The sequence below is a fragment of the Coregonus clupeaformis genome, chromosome 9 (assembly GCF_020615455.1).
Source record: "Coregonus clupeaformis isolate EN_2021a chromosome 9, ASM2061545v1, whole genome shotgun sequence".
Classification (NCBI taxonomy): Eukaryota; Metazoa; Chordata; class Actinopteri; order Salmoniformes; family Salmonidae; genus Coregonus; species Coregonus clupeaformis.
In genome coordinates, this window is record NC_059200.1 from 27,422,565 (window position 1) to 27,447,554 (window position 24,990).

Below are 24,990 nucleotides of genomic sequence, written 5' to 3' on the forward strand. Positions count from 1 at the left end.
TAAAGTGACAAGTGTTCCATTTCTTAAAGTGGGCAGTGATTTCAATAGGCAGCAGCAGCCTCTAATGTGCTAGTGATGGCTATTTAACAGTCTGATGGCCTTGAGATAGAAGCTGTTTTTCATTCTCTCGGTCCCAGCTTTGATGCACCTGTACTGACCTCGCCTTCTGGATGATAGCGGGGTGAACAGGCAGTGGTTCGGGTGGTTGATCTTTTTGGCCTTCCTGTGACATCGGATGCTGTATGTGTCTTGGAGGGCAGGTAGTTTGCCCCCGGTAATGCGTTCGGCAGACCGCACCACCCTCTGGAGAGCCCTGCGGTTGTGGGCGGTGCAGTTGCCGTACCAGGTGGTGATACAGCCTGACAGGATGCTCTCAATTGTGCATCTGTAAAAGTTTGAGGGTTTTAGGTGCTAAGCCGAATTTCTTCAGCCTCCTGATGTTGAAGAGGCTCTGTTGCGCCTTCTTCACCACACTGTCTGCGTGGGTGGACCATTTCAGTTTGTCAGTGATGTGTACGCCAAGGAACTTGAAGCTTTCCACCTTCTCCACTGCGGTCCTGTGGATGGGTGGTGCACCCTCTGCTGTTTCCTGACGTCCACAATCATCTCCTTTGTTTTGTTGATGTTGAGTGAGAGGTTATTTTCCTGGCACCACACTCCCAGAGCCCTCACCTCCTCCCTGTAGGCGGTCTCGTCATTGTTGGTAATCAAGCCTACTACTGTTGTGTCGTCTGCAAACTTGATGATGGAGTTGGAGGTGTGCTTGGCCACGCAGTCATGGGTGAACAGGGAGTATAGGAGGGGGCTGAGCACGCATCCTTGTGGGGCCCCAGTGTTGAGGATCAGCGAAGTGGAGATGTTGTTTCTTACCTTTACCACCCGGGGGCGGCCCGTCAGGAAGTCCAGGACCTAGTTGCACAGGGCGTTGTTCAGACCCAAGGCCTCGAGCTTAATGATGAGCTTGGAGAGTACTATGATGTTGAATGCTGAGCTATAGACCATGAACAGCATTCTTACATAGGTATTCCTCTTGTCCAGATGGGATAGGGCAGTGTGATGGCGATTGCATCGTCTGTGGATCTATTGGGGCGGTAAGCAAATTGAAGTGGGTCTAGGGTGATATGATCCTTGACTAGTCTCAAAGCACTTCATGATGACAGAGGTGTTTGCTACAGGGCGATACTCATTTAGTTCAGTTACCTTTGCTTTCTTGGGTACAGGAACAATGGTGGCCATCTTGAAGCATGTGGGAACAGCAGACTGGGAAAGGGAGAGATTGAATATGTCCATGAACACACCAGCCAGCTGGTCTGCGCATGCTCTGAGGACGCGGCTAGGGATGCCGTCTGGGCCGGCAGCCTTGCGGGGGTTAACATGCTTAAATGTCTTAATCACGTCGGCCATGGAGAAGGAGAGGCCACAGTCCTTGGTAGTTGGCCTCGTCAGTGGCACTGTGTTATCCTCAAAGCTGGCAAAGGTGTTTAGCTTGTCTGGAAGCTAGACGTGGGTGTCAGCGACGTGGCTGGTTTTATTTTGTAGTCCGTGATTGTCTGTAGACCCTGCCACATACGTCTCGCGTCTGAGCCGTTGAATTGCGACTCCACTTTATCTCTATACTGATGTTTTGCCAGTTTAATTGCCTTGCGGATTGAGTAGCTGCACTGTTTGTATTCTGCCATATTTCCAGTCACCTTGGCATGGTTGAATGCGGTGGTTCACACTTTCAGATTTGCGCGAATGCTGCCGTCTATCCACGGTTTTTGGTTAGAGTAGGTTTTAATAGTCACAGTGGGCACAACATCACCTATACACTTCCTGATAAACTCCGTCACCGTTTCAGTGTATATGTCTAAATTATTTTCAGAAGCTACCCGGAACATATCCCAGTCCGCGTGATCAAAACAATGTTTAAGATTGGATTCCGATTGGTCAGACCAGCGTTGAATAGTTCTTAGCACGGGTACTTCCTGTTTGAGTTTCTGCCTATAGGAAGGGAGAAGCAAAATGGAGTCGTGGTCAGATTTGCCGAAAGGAGGGCGGGGGAGGGCCTTATAACCATCCCGGAAGTTTGAATAGCAATGGTCGAGGATTTTTGCAGCGCAAGTACAACAGTCGATATGTTGATAGAACTTCGGCAGCCTACTCCTCAAATTTGCTTTGTTAAAATCCCCGGCTACAATAAATGCAGCCTTAGGATATGTGGTTTCCAGTTTGCATAAGGTGCAGTGAAGTTCTTTTGAGGGCCATCGTGGTATCGGCTTGAGGGGGGGATATACACGGCCGTGACTATAACCGACTAAAATTATCTTGGGAGATGATACGGTCGGCATTTGATTGTGAGATATTCTAGGTCGGGTGAACAGAAGGACTCGAATTCCTGTATGTTACTACAATTACACCATGAGTCGTTAATCATGAAACACACACCTCCGCCCTTCTGCTTCCCAGAGATATATTTATTCCGGTATGCGCGATGAACTGAGAACCCATCTGGCTGGACCGATTTCGACAGAATATCCCAAGAGTGCCATGTTTCCGTGAAACAGAGTATGTTACAGGCCTTGATGTCTCTCTGGAAAGAAATCCTTGCCCGTAGTTCGTTGATCTTGTTAACCAAAGACTGAACATTAGCTAGTAGAATACTTGGAAGTGGTGGGTGGTGTGCGCGCCTCCTAAGTCGAACCAGCTGGCCGCTCCGAGTGCCTCTCCGCCGCCGGCAATGTTTTGGGTCAGCCGCTGGAATCAGTTCAGTTGCCCTGGGGAGAGCAAACAAAGGATCTGCTTTGGAAAAGTCGTATTCCTGGTCGTAATGCTGGTGAGTTACCGCCGCTCTGATATCCAATAGTTTTTCCCGGCTGTATGTAATGATGCAAAACACATTCTGAGCTAATAATGTAAAAAATAATACATAAATAAACAAAATACTGCAAAGTTTCCTAAGAGCTAGTCGCGAGGCCGCCATCTTCGTCGGCGCCAGGATAGTTAATCAGCCACGGAGAGCGTGATCACAGTCGTCCGGAACAGCTGATGCTCTCATGCATGTTTCAGTCACTTGCCTCAAAGTGAGCATAGAAGTAATTTAGCTCATCTGGTAGGCTCGTGTCACTGGGCAGCTCGCGGCTGTGCTTCCCTTTGTAGTCTGTAATAGTTTGCAAGCCCTGCCACATCCGACGAGCGTCGGAGCCGGTGTAGTACGATTCGATCATAATCCTGTATTGACGCTTTGCCTGTTTGATGGTTCGTTGGAGGGCATAGCGGGATTTCTTATAAGCTTCCGGGTTAGAGTCCCGCTCCTTGAAAGCGACAGCTCTACCCTTTAGCTCAGTGCGGATGTTGCCTGTAATCCATTGCTTCTGGTTGGGGTATGTACGTACAGTCACTGGGGACGACATCATCGATGCACTTATTGATGAAGCCAGTGACTGATGTGGTGTACTCCTCAATGCCATCGGAAGAATCCCGGAACATATTCCAGTTTGTGCTAGCAAAACATTCCTGTAGCTTAGCATCTGCTTCATCTGACCACTTTTTTTTATTGACGGAGTAACTGGTGCTTTCTGCTTTAGTTTTTGCTTGTAAGCAGGCATCGGGAGGATAGATTTATGGTCAGATTTGCCTAATGGAGCGCGAGGGAGAGCTTTGTACGCATCTCTGTGTGTGGAGTAAAGGTGGTGGACAGTCGTGGTCAAAGGTTTTGAGAATGATACTAATTTTCACGGAGTCTGCTGCCTCAGTTTTGATGATGGCAATTTGCATATACTCCAGAATGTCATGAAGAGTGATCAGATTAATTGTAAAGTCCCTCTTTGCCATGAAAATGAACTTAATCCCCCAAAACATTTCCACTGCATTTCATCCCTGCCACAAAAGGACCAGCTGCCATCATGTCAGTGATTCTCTCATTAACACAGGTGAGAGTGTTGATGAGGACAAGGCTGGAGATCACTCTGTCATGCTGATTGAGTTAGAATAACAGACTGGAAGCTTTAAAAGGAGGGTGGTGCTTGAAATCATTGTTCTTCCTCTGTTAACCATGGTTACCTGCAAGGAAACAGGTGCCGTCATCATTGCTTTGCACAAAAAGGGCTTCACAGGCAAGGATATTGCTGCTAGTAAGATTGCACCTAAATCAACCATTTATCGTATCATCAAGAACTTCAAGGAGAGAGGTTCAATTGTTGTGAAGAAGGCGTCAGGGCGCCCAAGAAAGTCCAGCAAGCGCCAGGACCGTCTCCTAAATTTGATTTAGCTGCGGGATCGTGGCACCACCAGTGCAGAGCTTGCTCAGGAATGGCAGCAGGCAGGTGTGAGTGCATCTGCACGCACAGTAATGCGAAGACTTTTGGAGGATGGCCTGGTGTCAAGAAGGGCAGCAAAGATGCCACTTCTCTCCAGGAAAAACATCAGGGACAGACTGATATTCTGCAAAATGTACAGGGATTGGACTGCTGAGGACTGGGGTAAAGTCATTTTCTCTGAATCCCCTTACCGATTGTTTAGGGTATCCGGAAAACACCATGTCCGGAGAAGACAAGGTGAGCGCTACCATCAGTCATGTGTCATGCAAACCGTAAAGCATCCTGAGACCATTCATGTGTGGGGTTGCTTCTCAGCCAAGGGAGTGGGCTCACTCACAATTTTGCCTAAGAACACAGCCATGAATAAAGAATGGTACCAACACATCCTCCGAGAGCAACTTCTCCCAACCATCCAAGAACAGTTTGGTGACGACCAATGCCTTTTCCAGCACGTTGGAGCACCTTGCCATAAGGCAAAAGTGATAACTAAGTGGCTCGGGGAACAAAACATAGACATTTTGTTTCCATGGCCAGGAAACTCCCCAGACCTTAATCCCATTGAGAACTTGTGGTCGATCCTCAAGAGGCGGGTGGACAAACAAACAACCCACAAACTCCAAGCATTGATTATGCAAGAATGGGCTGCCGTCAGTCAGGATGTGGCCCAGAAGTTAATTGACAGCATGCCAGAGCAGATTGCAGAGGTCTTGAAAAAGAAGGGTCAACACTGCAAATATTGACTCTTTGCATAAACCTAATGTAATTGTCAATAACAGCCTTTGACACTTATGGAATGCTTGTAATTATACTTCAGTATACCATAGTAACATCTGACAAAAATATCTCATAACACTGAAGCAGCGAACTTTGTGAAGACCAATACTTGTGTCATTCTCAACTTTTGACCACGACTGTAGAGCTTTTTTCCCCTCTGGTTGCACATTTAACATGCTGGTAGAAATGAGGTAAAACGGATTTAAGTTTCCCTACATTAAAGTCCCCGGCCACTAGGAGCGCCGCCTCTGGATGAGCGTTTTCCTGTTTGCTTATGGCCGTATACAGTTCATTGAGTGCGGTCTTAGTGCCAGCATCGGTTTGTAGTGGTAAATAGACAGCTACGAAGAATATAGATAAACTGTCTTGGTAGATACTGTGGTCTACAGTTTATCATGAGATACTCTACCTCAGGCGAGCAAAACCTCGAGTTTTCCTTAGATATCGTGCACCAGCTGTTGTTTACAAATATATATATATAGACCGCCACCCCTTGTCTTACCAGAGGCTGCTGTTCTATCCTGCCGATACAGTGTATAACCCGCCAGCTGTATGTTATTCATGTCTTCGTTCAGCCACGACTCGGTGAAACATAAGATATTACTGTTTTTAATGTCCTGTTGGTAGGATATACGTGCTTGTAGTTCGTCCACTTTATTATCACGCGATTGTAAATTGGCCAATAGTATTGATGGCAAAGGCAGATTAGCCACTTGTCGCCGGCTCCTTACCAGGCACCCCAATCTTCTTCCGCGATATCTCATTTTCTTTCTACTGCGAATGACTGGAATGAGGGCCATGTCGGGTGTCTGGAGCAAGTCCGACTCATTAAATAAAAAATATTTGTCCAGTTCAAGGTGAGTAATCGCTGTTCTGATGTCCAGAAGCTATTTTCGGTCAAAGACGGGATCAGCAACATTATGTACAAAAACACACAAAATAGCACAGTTTGTTAATAGCTCATAAAACGGCAGCCATCCCCTCTGGCGCCATTAACCTATGAGGGTCGTTGTCCTGTTGGAAGGTGAACCTTCGCCCCAGTCTGAGGTCTTGAGCGCTCTGGAGCAGGTTTTCATTAAGGATCTCTCTGTACTTTGCGCCGTTCATCTTTGCCTCGATCCTGACTAGTTTCCCAGTCCCTGCCGCTGAAAAACATCCCCACAGCATGATGCTGCCACCATGCTTCACCGTAGGGATGGTGCCATGTTTCCTCCAGACGTGACCCTTCACGTTCAGGCCAAAGAGTTCAGTCTTAGTGTCATCAGACCAGAGAATCTTGTTTCTCATGGTCTGAGTCTTTAGGTGCCTTTTGGCAAACTCCAAGTGGGCTATCATGTGCCTTTTACTGAGTGGCTTCCGTCTGGCCACTCTACCATAAAGGCCTGATTTGGTGGAGTGCTGCAGAGATGGTTGTCCTTCTGGAAAGTTCTCCCATCTCCACAGAGGAACTCTAGAGCTCTGTCAGTGACCATCGGGTTCTTGGTCACCTCCCTGACCAAGGCCCTTCTCCCCCGATTGTTCAGTTGTGCTATACAGTGAGGGGAAAAAAGTATTTGATCCCCTGCTGACTTTGTACGTTTGCCCACTGTCAAAGAAATGATCAGTCTATAATTTTAATGGTAGGTTTATTTGAACAGTGAGAGACAGAATAACTACAAAAAAATCCAGAAAAACGCATGTCAAAAATGTTATAAATTGATTTTGCATTTTAATGAGGGAAATAAGTATTTGACCCCTCTGCAAAACATGACTTAGTACTTGGTGGCAAAACCCTTGTTGGCAATCACAGAGGTCAGACGTTTCTTGTAGTTGGCCACCAGGTTTGCACACATCTCAGGAGGGATTTTGTCCCACTCCTCTTTGCAGATCTTCTCCAAGTCATTAAGGTTTCGAGGCTGACGTTTGTCAACTTGAACCTTCAGCTCCCTCCACATATTTTCTATGGGATTAAGGTCTGGAGACTGGCTAGGCCACTCCAGGACCGTAATGTGCTTCTTCTTGAGCCACTCCTTTGTTGCCTTGGCCGTGTGTTTTGGGTCATTGTCATGCTGGAATACCCATCCACGACCCATTTTCAATGCCCTGGCTGAGGGAAGGAGGTTCTCACCCAAGATTTGATGGTACATGACCCCGTCCATCGTCCCTTTGATGCAGTGAAGTTGTCCTGTCCCCTTGGCAGAAAAACACCCCCAAAGCATAATGTTTCCACCTCCATGTTTGATGGTGTTCTTGGGGTCATAGGCAGCATTCCTCCAAACACGGCGAGTTGATGCCAAATAGCTCAATTTTGGTCTCATCTGACCACAACACTTTCACCCAGTTCTCCTCTGAATCATTCAGATGTTAATTGGCAAACTTCAGACGGCCCTGTATATGTGCTTTCTTGAGCAGGGGGACCTTGCGGGTGCTGCAGGATTTCAGTCCTTCACGGCGTAGTGTGTTACCAATTGTTTTCTTGGTGACTATGGTCCCAGCTGCCTTGAGATCATTGACAAGATCCTCCCGTGTAGTTCTGGGCTGATTCCTCACCGTTCTCATGATCATTGCAACTCCACGAGGTGAGATCTTGCATGGAGCCCCAGGCCGAGGGAGATTGACAGTGCGTTTGTGTTTCTTCCATTTGCGAATAATCGCACCAACTGTCACCTTCTCACCAAGCTGCTTGGCGATGGTCTTGTAGCCCAGTCCAGCCTTGTGTAGGTCTACAATCTTGTCCCTGACATCCTTGGATAGCTCTTTGGTCTTGGCCATGGTGGAGAGTTTGGAATCTGATTGATTGCTTCTGTAGACAGGTGTCTTTTATACAGGTAACAAGCTGAGATTAGGAGCACTCCCTTTAAGAGTGTGCTCCTAATCTCAGCTCGTTACCTGTATAAAAGACACCTGGGAGCCAGAAATCTTTCTGAATGAGAGGGGGTCAAATACTTATTTCCCTCATTAAAATGCGACTCAATGTATGACATTTTTGACATGTGTTTTTCTGGATTTTGTTGTTTGTTATTCTGTCTCTCACTGTTCAAATAAACCTACCATTTAAAATTATAGACTGATCATTTCTTTGTCAGTGGGCAAATGTACAAAATCAGCAGGGAATCATTCTTTTTTCCCTCATGTTGATAAAACAAGTTTACTGGAGAACGGAGACCAAGTAGAGACTTTCGGACAAGGTGGATAATTGTATAATATGAGGCAGTTTATTCAGAGGTAAAGATATCTGTAAATAGCGTGCACGGACCCGTTCGTCAACCTCGTAGGGAGATATCTGAGAGAGCGAGCCCCTAAACATTGTGTGCTGACATTTTATACAATAAAATAAAGTAGGTTGATTCTAGTAGTTCTGATCTTCTGATTGGTCCTGATGAGTTGGTCGAGGTCACTTCCATTGCATTGGCTCTGAGTCGGGTTCTCTGTCTTCAGATGTTCAGCCTAAGAGAAGGGGGTTTTTGTGTGTGTGTGCTTAACAATGATGATGTGTGTGTGTGTGTGTGTGTGTGTGTGTGTGTGTGTTTAACAATGATGATGTGTGTGTGTGTGTGTGTGTGTGTGTGTGTGTTAACAATGATGATGTGTGTGTGTGTGTGTGGGGGTGTGTGTGTGTATGTCCTCAGAGCAATAACTTGTGAGTTGAGAGAACTGAGAGACCTATGGCGTGGGTGTTGTCCATAGCCACCTGCTGATAAGGCCGACAAGATAGAAGTCTTTGTGCATTGTATTAAATCCAAAGGCCCAACACAAGATGGGTCATGCACAAGATTTTAGTCAGACCAAGCTATAACATTATATATATTTACTACGACAAATCCCTCTCTTCACGTCTCCCCAGAGACGTGACCAAGTAACAGTAAAGAAGGAAAACTTAAGACGTGACACAAGCTAACAGTGTAATTGGCAAAATAGGGAAAACTTTATCAGAAGATAAAGTTTTGATTCCCCCTCCTCACGTCTCACAAGAGACGTGACATAAAGCTGAAATGCTGCAATTTGGCAAAATAGGGAAAACTTTATCAGAAGATAAAGTTTTACATTCCCCCTCTTCACGTCTCACAAGAGACGTGACAAAAAGCTTAAATGCTATTCATCATCCAGATATCCTTGGTCAGCATCGTCAATAGCAAGCAAAGGAAACATCTGACCGTTATCTGCAGGATGTGGATCAATAGCGGTGGTTATAATCCTGGTTGTCAGCGTCCGTATGCATGGAATGCAACAGCATCCACAAAGCACTAGAATTGCAGCAAAATTGAGATGGATACAAGTATAGAAGAAACAAGCGTTTTATATTTACCAAACGCATCCATCCAAGAGTCCCACATTGAAGTGTCCACCCCTGAGTGGCTCTTCATCTTACCATTTAAGAGTTCGTAACCCTTCCAGGGCAATTATCAAACTGCCATCTGTGGCTGTATTGTTGGGAATAAAGGTACAACATTGTTCACCAAACATAGCACATACTCCTCCTTTTTCAGCCAGGAACATGTCGACAGCAATACGATTTTGGAAAGCCATGAGAGAGGTTGCAGCCAACTGGCCATGCACCGCCTCAAAACCTTGTTGTGTCCAATTGCCTAATTTTAACATTAATGTATGCAGTTAATTCTATCGACGTTTTTATTAATAGTACAACAGTCAGCACCCAAAAGGACGAGCCCCCCAAAACTGTACTCCATGTACCCATGTTCAAGGACAGTTTCACAGACAACAAAGAGAGAGTGTTCTTATCAGCCTGTTATGTGAAACAATCCATATCAGTATAGTGCTCCTCATTAATGCATTCCTTCCAAGCTATTCATCACATACAGATCCAAAAAAATAAAACCCAACAATTTTATGGTGTCACTCTAAACAGAGTATAATCACCCTTAAGAATAACAGGATATGGAAATTAAATCACAACATTTAATGTTAATAGAAAATAAAAATAATAATTTTAACCCTCTATTCCTCCCCTACACCTAACATGTACTGAGTTGGCTACCAGCCACCCAGGAATCCTTTACCTTCACATCAGGAAGAATAAACAATCACAGTGGTTAGTAAAAACGTAAGGTAATAAATGAGCAAGAACTGAAAATAAATGCGTGTATGTATTTTACTAGGCAAAACATGGATCATCCAGCTTGGTCTCAGAGTCAGTAGCAGAGTCACCTGCATCATCCTGGGCCGGTAACAACAGCATCATACCTGACGCCTGCACCACTCCTACCACTGACCTCCTGAGACAGGGGACGATGCAAGCAGCACAACACATTAACAGCAAAAACACAATTACTAGGGTCAGAAATCCAGTAACCACCATAGAAGAGTACTCACCAAACCAGTCACTCAGCCAGGAAATAAGGCAACATCCACAAAGAACAAGTATACCCATAGAGGCCATAACTTCACCCAGAATAGTCACAACAATAGTTTTCCATTTACCAAATACGTTATCAAACCAACCGTTTATGGAGCTATCAATACCAGAGTTCTCAACCAGTTCGTTCGCCAGCGTGGTGATGGTCACTCAAGCGCTTTGGTCACGGGCCCGTCCGGTGCTATATTGTTGGAGATGAAAGTACAGCACATATATCCAAACAGAACACAAACCCCGTCCCGCTCAGCCAAAAGCATATCTAAAGCTATTCTATTCTGCCATGTCATTAAGCTAGTTGCCGCTGTCTGCTCAGCTAATCCCTTTATTGCATCACGAGTGTGGTTAATAAATCTTTTGCTGGTTATATTAAATATAATTTATCCAATCTACATTTTAATTGTTTGACCACCAGAAAATACTTGATTCAAACCCAGCTGCGATCTGATTGTGGATCCCATCAATATATATCCTTTCATCAAAGGATCCCGGGAGGAGGTCCTACTTTCTATGTGACAACTCACCAATCTCTGACACGTTTGATTGTTTGCGTATGTAGGTGAGTTCACAATCAGTTATCACCACACATCCATCAGATGTCAGCACGGGCCTGGTTTTGGCTCCTATAATCCTCTTGCTGCAACAAAGAGGAGAGATTTAGTCATGGTCTCTTTAGGTGTGACATTCTCTGTGTGGGAGCAGGAGCTAAGATGCCCTACCCTGTATCCTATCCTTACTAGTCCTAGAAAAACAATAATAAGAATCCCCTGTGACTTCAAACTGAGGCAACCCAGGTCGGGATGACTTTGTTATCGGGGGAAACAGATAGTGCAAGTTACCATAAGACTCTTTCACCACATTCCCAGGTGGCTTGCATGGAGGAAAACCTGACAGAGAGTTAAAGCCTGTCAAGGGGAACGGAGTAGTTGTTATCCCTGGTTTGGCTGTCCTACAGGCAAAACAGTCCTCTTTAGACATAGTTTTTTTCCCGTATACTGAATCCATTCCAACCACAGGTTAAGATTTCTATACCCCCGTTTCCACCTGTACTACTTCCTCCAGGTCCATAGTTTTGCACTATCTTTATCACAGCCCCGGTCTCACTACCTCCCTCAGAGAGGTTTACTCTAGAATTTCCCCTTTCCCTACGTCTAGCTGTCTCCTATGCCTTTTCAACTTGTGTTAGGTTAACTACCACTTCTGGCTGAAACAGGAGGGTCCGTGTGTGTTAGGAATATGGCCCCCACAATCAGACAGCTACCCACCGTCGGGAGACCTGTGAATCCCCACCCTTGCCCTGAGAACATGTCAGATGCCAGAGGCCAACCCATTGCTTTACCTTCTATCGAACTCACACAGGGATGATCAGACAGGGTAAGGGAATCTTCGTTAAGGAGGCAACCCCCGAACCATAGTGGTGATCGGATCTTTCTCCTAACTCTGTGTTTGTTCGTCAGGTGTAGCTGGTTTTGTACAGTGTGTGACATGCACCCAGATGGATCTCTCAGCTATTCTGCTGGCAAAGGCAGTACTTGGTAGGGTCCCTTCCCGCCAGGCCTGATTCAGTCTCCTGGTTAGATAGAGTGGGTCACCTTCTCCTTTAGTTCACCTGTGGGGCACAAAACCTCTGACATACAGGTGTGGTTAATAAACTATCATACATGTTTTTTTTTTTTTTTTAAGTATTTTGTCCTCTCCTTCGTATATATTTAATAAAGTATTTTGTCCTCTCCTTCGTATATATTTAATATTTAATCCAACCATCCCCCTCTTTGACACATGATTTGGCCATGTGTCAATATTACCACCTACCTAAACAATCACTTTAGTTAATATTGGTATTTCATTATCCAATTGCCATTCCTCCACTCTCTCTTCTGTTATTTATGGTTCAAATCAAATATATTATTACCAAATTATAATCTTCTTCACAATTATCACAGTACTATAAATTACCCTCAACTTAGTAAAATAAACTATCTTAAAGTCTTCCTCTCATGCCTTTAGAATGTACTAGTGTGGATGATTAATTAACACCAGAATGTTAAAACAGAGTTCAGAAGCCATTGAAATCATTTAACGAACTGTTTAATCCCATAGTATACTAAACAATTACCATTATTCTAAATATTTCATAAATGTTAGTTATCCCAAGTGTTCATTAAGTCCTCATGACATTCATTCTCATAAGAAATCATATATACCCCAAACTCAGCCAAAACCTAAAAAAATCCATAAAATTCACTGTGTGCACCTTTAAGACCTATAACCCTTGACCTGCTGAAAACCCCCCAAAAATTGAAACAAGGCTTTATAAACATCATACTAGGTGTGTTGTTTTTATTTGAAAACCCAATTTGAAAAACAACCACAAATAGCCAGGCCTTAATTTGGTAGCTCACTTTCATGACCTAAATACGGCCTAACTTCACTACTGCTCCCCTAGCCCTTGGCAACATTCCAACGAGATGAGCTAATCTCTTTCTCCTGGTTATCCCCAGTCTTAACCCATCAATAATTGTTTGTATCAATCTAATTCCTCATAACTAATCTATAAAACCACTCAAAATTCCTCGCGTATACAATTATTATTTAATTGATTACCCTAACTCTGCTACATGTACCAAACATTTATATTTTCCCGCTAAACCATTTCAGTTCGCTATTCAATTTATTTAACTGTTCTCTCTGATTATGCCCTAATTAATAAAACAAATACTTGCTATCGTTGATTAGCATACATTTAATAATGTTCCTACCATCTGAACTGTACTGTCTCTCACCCTCCCCTTGCTCCTTCGGGGAGAGCGCATGGTAACCTTATAACATATTTTCATAGCTTAAATAGAAGTATTCTAGAAAAGTCTATCTAATTCAACCTTTCACATCCACATAGTAATCTAGGTATATAGCCCCACTGCGAAAGCTTTGTCTACTGTCCCTACCTGTGTTCGAACCAGGGACATCGCCAGTCACTCCACACCATCTACGATTCTCACAAAGTAAATACTTTCACGTCGCACATCCAGCCACGTCATCACCCCCGTCTAGCCAGCCCTTCCGTCTCAAACACCCTAGTAGCCTAAATAAAACACACTCTAACAGCGTTCTGCATTTTCCTCTATCATCGGGTTTAAGAACTAACGTAACAACATTAACTATTCTCTATTGCTGTAGTAACGTCTTGTTTGGTTCAGTTTATTTATTACGGAGTGTCCATAATACTATAATAATACATAATCGAATTCCCCTCATGCATACAGATTTCACCTTATGCCATTGAAATGCCAAATAAACCATAATAGTTCAATGGAGCCCCCTATTGGCTCTCCCCTACCTATACATTACTTCTACAACCACTTTAGTTATGGTCCGATTACAAATTAAACCTTATCACATGATCAAACAACGCCACAACCTTAAACTCATATGGGGCGGCAGGCAGCTTAGTGATCAGTAGCGCCGCGCCAAGAACCGAGAGGTCGCCGGTTCCAATCCCCGAGCCGACCAGGCGAAAAATCTGCCGATGTGCCCTCGAGCAAGGCACTCAACCCCAATCGCTCCTGCAAGTCGCTCTGGACAAGAGCGTCTGCCAAATCACCAAAAATGCAAATGTAAATATTCTCTACTTTCTCACCCATCTCATCCCTCGTCAGAAACCCACAGGCACCTCTCAAATAATCACCCCGTGGTGTTCCCAGCCAACTCCAGTCTTTCCTCGCTCCAAAAGCCACACTTTCGCTCTCTCCAGCCCCTCCCCTCGCAACTCTCTCTTTCTCTCTCACTGCTCATTTCTCCTTTACACACCTTATGTATCTGTTTTAAGCATGGATTCGAGTTTATCTGCGTCCAGACGTCCCTCAAAACCATACCTCTCCCTCCACCTAATGTCTAGAACTCTGCCACAGTTAAACTTCTACCTCCTCGCAACCTATAGGGTAGGACCTCCCCTAATAGGATTTATGCAAAAGGTCTCAGTTCAAACTGGGTCCCTTTAGGAATCTAGTTGTGGGTCAAATCTTATCCACCAATGCGTCAATCCGTAGTTCGACACATTCTGGATACGTTTATCTTTATTCCTTATTCCTTATTCCTTATTCCTTAATTCCTTAGTATAAAACACAATACCAGATATCTCATGTATGCCTTAATTCATTAGGATGGAAAATTATTTAACAAGTATTCATACTCACGCTCAGTACTACTGATCATAATTTGGTATTGGTCTATAATACAATATGCAAGATTTCGTTTTAACAGGCTCTGCATACCTTTTTAGAAGAGCGCGCTCTGATCAGGTTTCCCTGAGCCAAGACGAATAGTTGATTTCTCCAGGATTTTCAGGTCACTCTTCCGTCTGTTTTTAGATCGATGATTTGCCTTTTCCTCTCGCACCAACTTTTAGATCGAATTAAAAAACCATTCGGCACCACTCCCGCTCTATCCTGTATTTTTTTATCTAGATATTCATTAAACTTGAGTTTTGGGACGGTAGTGGTTGCCATGGTTATACAGTTTTTTAGACTATCTTGGTGCTCTTAGCCCGTCACTGGCCGAATCCAGCAATGTATTCTTGGCGCTGACTGAGATTTATCTCTGATGTCCCACCCTCGTACACAAAAATGTTCAATACTTTATTATTAGGAATTATTTTGCAAAAGGTATTATTGTTTTTCAATTATTCGAATTATTATATATTTTCCCAAAAGGTATCAGAACCGCCCTTTTGGAACAATATATTAACAAACTCAAGCGCTCCCAAAATAATTATCAATTTAATTTTAGGAATTATTTAGCAAATGTTATTATTGTTTTTCAGTTATTCGAGTTATTATATATTTTCCCAAAAGGTATCAGAACCGCCCTTTTGGAACAATATATTAACAAACTCAAGCGCTCCCAAAATAATTATCAATTTAATTTTAGGAATTATTTAGCAAAAGTTATTATTGTTTTTCAGTTATTCGAGTTATTATATATTTTCCCAAAAGGTATCAGAACCGCCCTTTTGGAACAATATATTAACAAACTCGAGCGCTTCCAAAATAATTATCAATCTAATTTTAGGAATTATGAAAATACCAACACCACAAGAGGGAAAAAGTTCAAGTCAGCTTTTAGCGCAGCGGCTACATAACAGGCGAAATAGGACTCGGTGGTCCTCTTAAAGTTATCCACTAGTTAGTCTCATGAAACGGCCAATCTTACACAACATTCAGGTTATCATTTCAACAATTACATTTTCATTACATATCAGCATCAACACACGAATTCAGTTTAAGTTCCTCACAGTACATATAGTTGAGTGCCACGTCAACCAATTGCCCGACTATCTGAACTTGTATTTTTATTTTTATTTTTTTGATTCTCCTCAAGGAGACTCCCAGTCGTTTAAACCATTCAACTGGCGTCTAGTCGGGAGAACCTTTTCTGGACTTGGATTCTCACGGAATTAACTCAACCCGACTATCTGAATCTTTTTATCAAGTCACCAGATCCTTCTCTTGTGGATCAAATAAAAGGGGTCCATCGCTTGTGGACCAAAACCTCTGTAATAGGCTCCTCACTAGAAAGCCGCATTTCAACAGAAAATAAAACCACTGTAACTAGACTTCTTCTCTTAGAGTCACATTTCAACAGTAAAAACCTAAGCAACACACGAATTCAGTTTAAGTTCCTCACAGTACATATAGTTGAGTGCCACGTCAACCAATTGCCCGACTATCTGAACTTGTATTTTTATTTTTATTTTTTTGATTCTCCTCAAGGAGGCTCCCAGTCGTTTAAACCATTCAACTGGCGTCTAGTCGGGAGAACCTTTTCTGGACTTGGATTCTCACGGAATTAACTCAACCCGACTATCTGAATCTTTTTATCAAGTCACCAGATCCTTCTCTTGTGGATCAAATAAAAGGGGTCCATCGCTTGTGGACCAAAACCTCTGTAATAGGCTCCTCACTAGAAAGCCGCATTTCAACAGAAAATAAAACCACTGTAACTAGACTTCTTCTCTTAGAGTCACATTTCAACAGTAAAAACCTAAATAATTCAGATATCTTTACATATGTGCCTTTTGAGTCATAATAGATATGTTATAAATTTTACAGTAATCCATACTCACGCCCAGTACTTACTGATCATAATTTAGTTTATCCTACAATACAATATGCAGATTTTGTTTTAACAGGTTCTGCTTACCTTTGTATTGACGGCCGTCTAGATCAGTTTCCTGAGGCGAGCTGGATTCCCGGCTGCTCCTGCGGATAGGTCACCCGTCCTTTCAGATCCGTCTCTTACTTGTCTCCTGTCTCTATCAACTTTTATGGACCGAATTCAGAGTTAGAAAACCACCCTCTGCTACCAAGTTTGTTGATAAAACAAGTTTACTGGAGAACGGAGACCAAGTAGAGACTTTCGGACAAGGTGGATAATTGTATAATATGAGGCAGTTTATTCAGAGGTAAAGATATCTGTAAATAGCGTGCACGGACCCGTTCGTCAACCTCGTAGGGAGATATCTGAGAGAGCGAGCCCCTAAACATTGTGTGCTGACATTTTATACAATAAAATAAAGTAGGTTGATTCTAGTAGTTCTGATCTTCTGATTGGTCCTGATGAGTTGGTCGAGGTCACTTCCATTGCATTGGCTCTGAGTCGGGTTCTCTGTCTTCAGATGTTCAGCCTAAGAGAAGGGGGTTTTTGTGTGTGTGTGCTTAACAATGATGATGTGTGTGTGTGTGTGTGTGTGTGTGTGTGTGTGTGTGTGTGTGTGTGTATGTGTGTGTGTGTGTGTGTGTGTGTGTGTGTGTGTGTATGTGTGTATGTTTAACAATGATGATGTGTGTGTGTGTGTGTGTGTGTGTGTGTGGGGGTGTGTGTGTGTATGTCCTCAGAGCAATAACTTGTGAGTTGAGAGAACTGAGAGACCTATGGCGTGGGTGTTGTCCATAGCCACCTGCTGATAAGGCCGACAAGATAGAAGTCTTTGTGCATTGTATTAAATCCAAAGGCCCAACACAAGATGGGTCATGCACAAGATTTTAGTCAGACCAAGCTATAACATTATATATATTTACTACGACACTCACTGTATATATTAATTGGCTACATTACTAGCTCAAACAGTTAATCTGCATAAATGACAGGTTAAAGCTACAATATGTAACTTTTTTGGGCGACCTGACCAAATTCACATAGAAATGTGAGTTATAGATATGTCACTCTTATTGAAGCAAGTCTAAGGTAGATCTGTTCAATGTGGGCTATTTCTATGCTTCCCGTTAAATAGTTTTTGTGTCCTTTTACTTTCGGTTTGGTACACCAGATGAAAGTACAATATTTTTGGTGATGGAAAATATATTTCAGTGGTTTAGCTGTTACAATGATTCTCTGTACAATGATTGCTTGTTTTGTCACAAACCGAAATTAGGTGAACTATTGGCAGCCAGGAAATGGTGGAGCGATTTCTGCGTAGTGAACCTTTTTAAGTGGGTGATGGTAATTTCAGAACCAAAGTGAGTGGACAAAAAAACATGGGCTACATTGCCTCCCTAATCTGATAGTGGTATATGCTTAATTTCCCTTATGGTACATCTCAGGTGCCTACATAGTACATAGGCCTACATCATTAACACACGACAGATCCAGCTCATGAGCTCCATCAGCAGCAGATTTTTAATTAGAATGTGTTAATGCAACATATCGATTCGTTCTCTAATCAAACCGAATCGTTTCAAACTCAAATGTATTGTTCCTGTATCATATCGGAGAACATGTATCTAGATGTGTATTGAAGGGGAAAGATACACATCCCTACTTATCTGGGCCCCATTGGTGCTGTGAGTGAATCCACCAGGGCAACGACCTGGTGCGAGTTGCAGCGGTTCTGGAGAGCTGAAAATGGCAGTGACAGACGTGCAAATGAGCCCCATCTGGGCAAACAGTGTTTCGCCTTTATTCTCTGTGATATCTGGGTCATGGTGGATGAGACTGAGGGAAAGGAGGGGTTGGCATAGAAAGGGTTGTGTGGTGCGGTCTCTCAATTTAAAGCTGTGCTGACATAACCGTCTGTGTAGGGCTGGGCGATTTATATCGAATTCATTTGAATTTGTTTTAGCGCGAAAGTCCAAATGCCTGTATCGCAAGAATGTCGTTTTTATGAGCGTTTTATGTCTTTTGGTCTTGTTTCCTTCGTTCCATCTGTGCTGTGTGCACGCACCTTCCTACTCGCACACATACACCAAGCCCCTCCCCCTGCCACTCACAACAAAGACGAAAGATAACTTCTTCATCTGACTACAAGCAGTTTAAACTCGCTATTTGCATTTGAGGTTTGGTCCAACATAATCTGTCATGGAAACGTTTAGACATTATTTTACTGTAATAGACAAGAACTTAACCTTTCTAACGATACCCTTTTTATGTCATTACTCTCAAAATGTAGAACAGAGCAGACTATTAAAACGAGTATCGATGAACTTGTAGAAAATGAATGCTCAATTACTGTCACGAGTGGCATTATGGTCCCGCTCGCAACATTTTAGCCACATACTTGTGTGCTAGCTGTCTAGTCTGTGTTTTATAAATGTGCAATGAGCATAAAAAATACTTATTTATATAAGGAATTGGCCACTCATTCTGGGAAATATGCGTCTTATCCTGGTATGCCACTTGATTTCAATATCTAAACAAACAGGCTGTTTAAACAGTTGGCCAGGATGGACCATTCAAAACAGTTCAACTGTTCTACCTTGTTAGCAAGCAAATAGATCCAAGTTGGCTACAACAATTAATTGGCTACTCTCTAGCACGTGGGCTTGTGCTTGAGATATTGTTTGAGACGTTGATTTTCTATGATGCCTGCTACAAGAAGTTGGTCATTATTAGTGGATGTGCATGGTTCTGGTTAAAAACAAGAATGGCGTAGACAGACTTGAAAGCCAGATCAGTGATTATTGCAGAAAAGCAGGTTAAACGATTTTGATAAAATAATTACATTATTAGTGGGTCTTATGGTTGTGGAAGTCTAGGTATAATTTTACAAGCCCTGAATTCATTCGATTATCCCTGACTGTTTTGAAATGCAGTGTATTTACCTTTTTTTTAAATTGTGCAAAAAAGGTTATTTAGAGAGAATGTTACAGGTGTGTATCTCGTGAATCAGCCATAAGTTTGAAAAAAATATATATATTTTTTGGTCATATCACCCATCCTTACGTTTGGGTTTCTAAACTCAGCAAAAAAAGAAACGTCAACTGCGTTTTTGTTCAGCAAACTTAACGTGTAAATATTTGTATGAACATAAGATTCAACAACTGAGGCATAAACTGAACAAGTTCCACAGACGTGACTAACAGATGGAATAATGTGTCCCTGAACAAAGGGGGGTCAAAAGTAACAGTCAGTATCTGGTGTGGCCACCAGCTGCATTAAGTACTGCAGTGCATCATCTCCTCATGGACTGCACCAGATTTGCCAGTTCTTGCTGTGAGATGTTACCCCACTCTTCCACCAAGGCACCTGCAAGTTCCCGGACATTTCTGGGGGGAATGGCCCTAGCCCTCACCCTCCGATCCAACAGGTCCCAGACGTGCTCAATGGGATTGAGATCCGGGCTCTTCTCTGGCCATGGCAGAACACTGACATTCCTGTCTTGCAGGAAATCACGCACAGAACGAGCAGTATGGCTGGTGGCATTGTCATGTCAGGATGAGCCTGCAGGAAGGGTACCACATGCGGGAGGAGGATGTCTTCCCTGTAACGCACAGCGTTGAGATTGCCTGCAATGACAACAAGCTCAGTCCGATGATGCTGTGACACACCGCCCCAGACCATGACGGACCCTCCACCTCCAAATTGATCCCGCTCCAGAGTACAGGCCTCGGTGTAACGCTCATTCCTTCGACGATAAACGCAAATCCAACCATTACCCCTGGTGAGACAAAACCGCGACCCGTCAGTGAAGAGCACTTTTTGCCAGTCCTGTCTGGTCCAGCGACGGTGGGTTTGTGCCCATAGGCGATGTTGTTACCGGTGATGTCTGGTGAGGACCTGCCTTACAACAGGCCTACAAGCCCTCAGTCCCTCTCAGCCTATTGCAGACAGTCTGAGCACTGATGGAGGGATTGTGTGTTCCTGGTGTAACTCTGGCAGTTGTTGTTGCCATCCTGTACCTGTCCCGCAGGTGTGGTTACACGTGGTCTGCCACTGTGAGGACGATCAGCTGTCCATCCTGTCTCCCTGTAGCGCTGTCTTAGGCGTCTCACAGTACGGACATTGCAATTTATTGCCCTGGCCACATCTGCAGTCCTCATGCCTCCTTGAAGCATGCCTAAGGCATGTTCACGCAGATGAGCAGGGACCCTTCTTTCTTTTGGTGTTTTTCAGAGTCAGTAGAAAGGCCTCTTTTTAGTGTCCTAAGTTTTCATAACTGTGACCTTAATTGCCTACCGTCTGTAAGCTGTTAGTGTCTTAACGACCGTTCCACAGGTGCATGTTCATTAATTGTTTAAGGTTCATTGAACAAGCATGGGAAACAGCGTTTAAACCCTTTACAATAAAGATCTGTGAAGTTATTTGGATTTTCACGAATTATCTTTGAAAGAGGGGGTCCTGAAAAAGGGACGTTTCTTTTTTTGCTGAGTTTATATGGATTACCTGCCCATTTTGTTTCCTAGGTCTCTCTCTCTGCCCATGGCTCCCTCGACCTACTGTATAAATGACCCCCAACACAACCACACATAGCCCTTCCCTGGTAACATTTAATGCTGATGGTTCTTCTATAATAGTTAGATGGCCACTTATTGCCATTCTAGCCACAGGGAGGAATAGCCTATGAGGAGGCACTTGAACACAGTGGACATGAAGTGACTGAAAATGGGGTGGGGTAGGCGGGTGGGAGGGTGCGTTGCTTGCCATTGTAGTCTTGCCAAATGCTGTTATATACTGAGTGCAATAGACCAGTGTTTCCCAACTCCAGTCCTCCAGTAACCCCAACAGCAGGGGCTACATTTTTGATGTAGCCCCGGACAAACTCGCCTGATTCAACTCATCATTGAGCGCTTGATGATTAGTTGACAAGTTGAATCGGTGTGCTTGTCCGGGGCTACAACAAAAATACTGCTCTAGACCACTGCTAAATATACTCTGTAGTGACTATAGCTAGGTTTCCATCCAATTGGTGACAGATTTTCATGCGACTATTCTAAAATCCTCATTAGGGAAATATGCGCACTTTCCCACCAGTGGTGTTTCCACCAAACTGACTTGTTGCGAATAATAATCAGTGTGATGACGTAGTGCACACAATGTACTTTTTCGCTTACGTTTTCATGTACCGAATAAAAATCGAATGTTCAATGTGTTTCCATGGCATTTTCAACTCTACCGATTTTAGTTTTGTCACAATCTGTTGCGTTTAAATAGCAAATGTGCCTACTCTGGTCTTGGCACGTGCGCTCTAGCCAACAGCTCTGTGTCAAACGATACTCAAACATTGATAATCTTGTCACCAGAATAAGACCCTAGACATTTATTGGAAAGGAGCATCAAGCTCATACCGTGCACTTTCAGCACCCTGTGAAGTTCATAACGATATGATGGTTATATACAGTGAGGGGAAAAAAGTATTTGATCCCCTTCTGATTTTGTACGTTTGCCCACTGACAAAGAAATGATCAGTCTATAATTTTAATGGTAGGTTTATTTGAACAGTGAGAGACAGAATAACAACAAAAAATCCAGAAAACCTCCTTCCCTCAGCCAGGGCATTGAAAATGGGTCGTTGATGGGTATTCTAGCATGACAATGACCCAAAACACATGGCCAAGGCAACAAAGGAGTGGCTCAAGAAGAAGCACATTAAGGTCCTGGAGTGGCCTAGCCAGTCTCCAGACCTTAATCCCATAGAAAATATGTGGAGGGAGCTGAAAGTTCGAGTTGCCAAACGTCAGGCTCGAAACCTTAATGACTTGGAGAAGATCTGCAAAGAGGAGTGGGACAAAATCCCTCCTGACGTGTGCAAACCTGGTGGCCAACTACAAGAAATGTCTGACCTCTGTGATTGCCAACAAGGGTTTTGCCACCAAGTACTAAGTCGTGTTTTGCAGAGGGGTCAAATACTTATTTCCCTCATTAAAATGCAAATCAATTTATAACATTTTTGACATGCGTTTTTCTGGTTTTGGTTGTTGTTGTTCTGTCTCACTGTTCAAATAAACCTACCATTAAAATTATAGACTGATCATGTCTGTCAGTGGGCAAACGTACAAAATCAGCAGGGAATCAAATACTTTTTTCCCTCACTGTATCAATATCTATGCATAAAGGTGTTTCCACTGCCATTTCTTGCATAATTAATTTTACAGACTCAAACGTCGAACGAAAAAATTGTCGGCTTTTTAAAAATTTTACCGAAACGTCCTGTTTCCGTCACAGCTGTCGTGATTTCCTTTTTTATACGGTATGACTTTACACTCATAACTGTGGATGGGAACGTGGTTACAGACTAGGATCTAAAAGGCACATTGTGAATCATTAGTATGGATCTGTATGACTTGGCTCTTATTTTTGGTTGGCAGTCAGCCAACTTGGGAGCAGATTTTTGGCCTCACACTGAAAGACAAAGATGCTTCACTTACTGTGTTTCCCATTTTGATTCCTAAGCTAGCATACTGTATTATTATAACACACTATTCCTATGTGCCTTTGCAGTTCGCAAAACCTGTGCAGAAGTGGACTTTGTCTGTCGAAACGGCCAATGCGTCCCCAAGAGATGGCACTGCGACGGAGAGCCAGACTGTGAGGATGGATCTGACGAGCGCATGGAAGTGTGCCGTAAGTCATGTGGATCCAGCCCCAGATAGGAATCTGTTCTTCAGTCCTTCATATTCAGTAGTTTGTTAGATCAATAATTATATACAGTATAAGACAGTCTTCAATTCATTGCCCTCACTTTTCATGAGTCGAGTTACATTTCTTCAACTTTGTTTAGCCTTGGTCTAGCATAATACATAAATGGATCAGGTTGTCCAGAATCACCATGTGCTTTGAACTGTCAGCCAATACAACAGCTGTGTCAGTTTCTACATATGGCTTTGGATCAAGAGTGGATCAGGTTACTCTGGCTCTTTCAGCTACACTGCTCTAAGTGTGTCCTCCATTCACCCTTCCACACCTCACATAGTTCAGTTGCATAGAGACACCAGGTGGCTACATTAACAGGGCATTAATTGAATGTTCCAAATGGAACAACGTGTGGGCAGCAAGAATGTATTCCACTGAAGTACACAGTGGGAAGGGTGGGTACATGCAGCAGGTCAAGATGTCATGTCACTGGTTTGTTTGACCAGTATGGATGTATGGGGGGGTGTTGTGTGTGTGAGAGAGAGAATGTGTCACCAGACCTAAATACTGTGGAAATGAAGAACTTTTTTAATTCTTCAGTTTTCATAGGAGCAGTTGGCTTTGAGCAATCCCCTCCCAAAAGTGCGTTAGGTTAGATGTTAAGAATAATATTTTCAAAAGCAGCATGTCGGCCCGTTCATCTGCCATCATACATTAGACTGTCTGAGTTCCGTGTCTGTGACGTTACATTAACTCCTACAGAGAGAGCCTATCTTCTTTGATGTGGATCTAATGCTTCACAAACGGACCTTTCTCTGACTGATAAAGCCCAGCATGCTTTCATGTGCATTACTCAGAAATTGAGCTTCATTGATCTGGTAGCTAGCGTTCTTACCAGAACATTCTTACCTTATCACTCAAGACAGACCTCCCTGCTACACATGAACCCACTGTTTCAATCCGCATGATGAACAGATCAGTTCCTGATAGATATTCTTGTAGAAGGGAATGAGGGATGGAAATCTCTGAAATTCCTCCAGGTTTGATCCCTAAACAACAGGCATTGTATGGTGGATCAATAGCCACTCTAGATAGAAGCTTGTAAATGTTCTGAATGGGCTCAGACGTTCTCTGGGTTATAATAACCTAGTTGTTGTGGAGGCTATAATCTCATCTATACGATACAGACCCTGTAAAGACTGAGGGAGTTTAAACAGGACAGTGTGTGTACACTCACACCTCAATCTGATCTTGTTGAACACATACAGTGGGGGAAAAAGTATTTAGTCAGCCACCAATTGTGCAAGTTCTCCCACTTAAAAAGATGAGAGGCCTGTAATTTTCATCATAGGTACACGTCAACTATGACAGACAAAATGAGAAAAAAAAATCCAGAAAATCACATTGTAGGATTTTAATGAATTTATTAGCAAATTATGGTGGAAAAGAAGTATTTGGTCACCTACAAACAAGCAAGATTTCTGGCTCTCACAGACCTGTAACTTATTCTTTAAGAGGCTCCTCTGTCCTCCACTCGTTACCTGTATTAATGACACCTGTTTGAACTTGTTATCAGTATAAAAGACACCTGTCCACAACCTCAAACAGTCACACTCCAAACTCCACTATGGCCAAGACCAAAGAGCTGTCAAAGGACACCAGAAACAAAATTGTAGACCTGCACCAGGCTGGGAAGACTGAATCTGCAATAGGTAAGCAGCTTGG

The 24,990-nt window shown here is 43.3% G+C and overlaps 1 protein-coding gene across 4 annotated transcripts in view; it reads left to right on the forward strand.

Annotated features, from left to right (window-relative positions):
* The window catches only part of LOC121573893 (very low-density lipoprotein receptor), a 49,373-nt gene that overhangs the window by 12,765 nt on the left and 11,618 nt on the right, over positions 1 to 24,990 (forward strand). For all 4 annotated transcript variants that reach the window (XM_041886274.2, XM_041886275.2, XM_041886276.2 and 1 more), the window contains exon 3: positions 23,134 to 23,256. In XM_041886274.2, the coding sequence (XP_041742208.1) occupies positions 23,134 to 23,256 (123 nt within the window). The remainder of the gene's footprint in view (positions 1 to 23,133; positions 23,257 to 24,990) is intronic.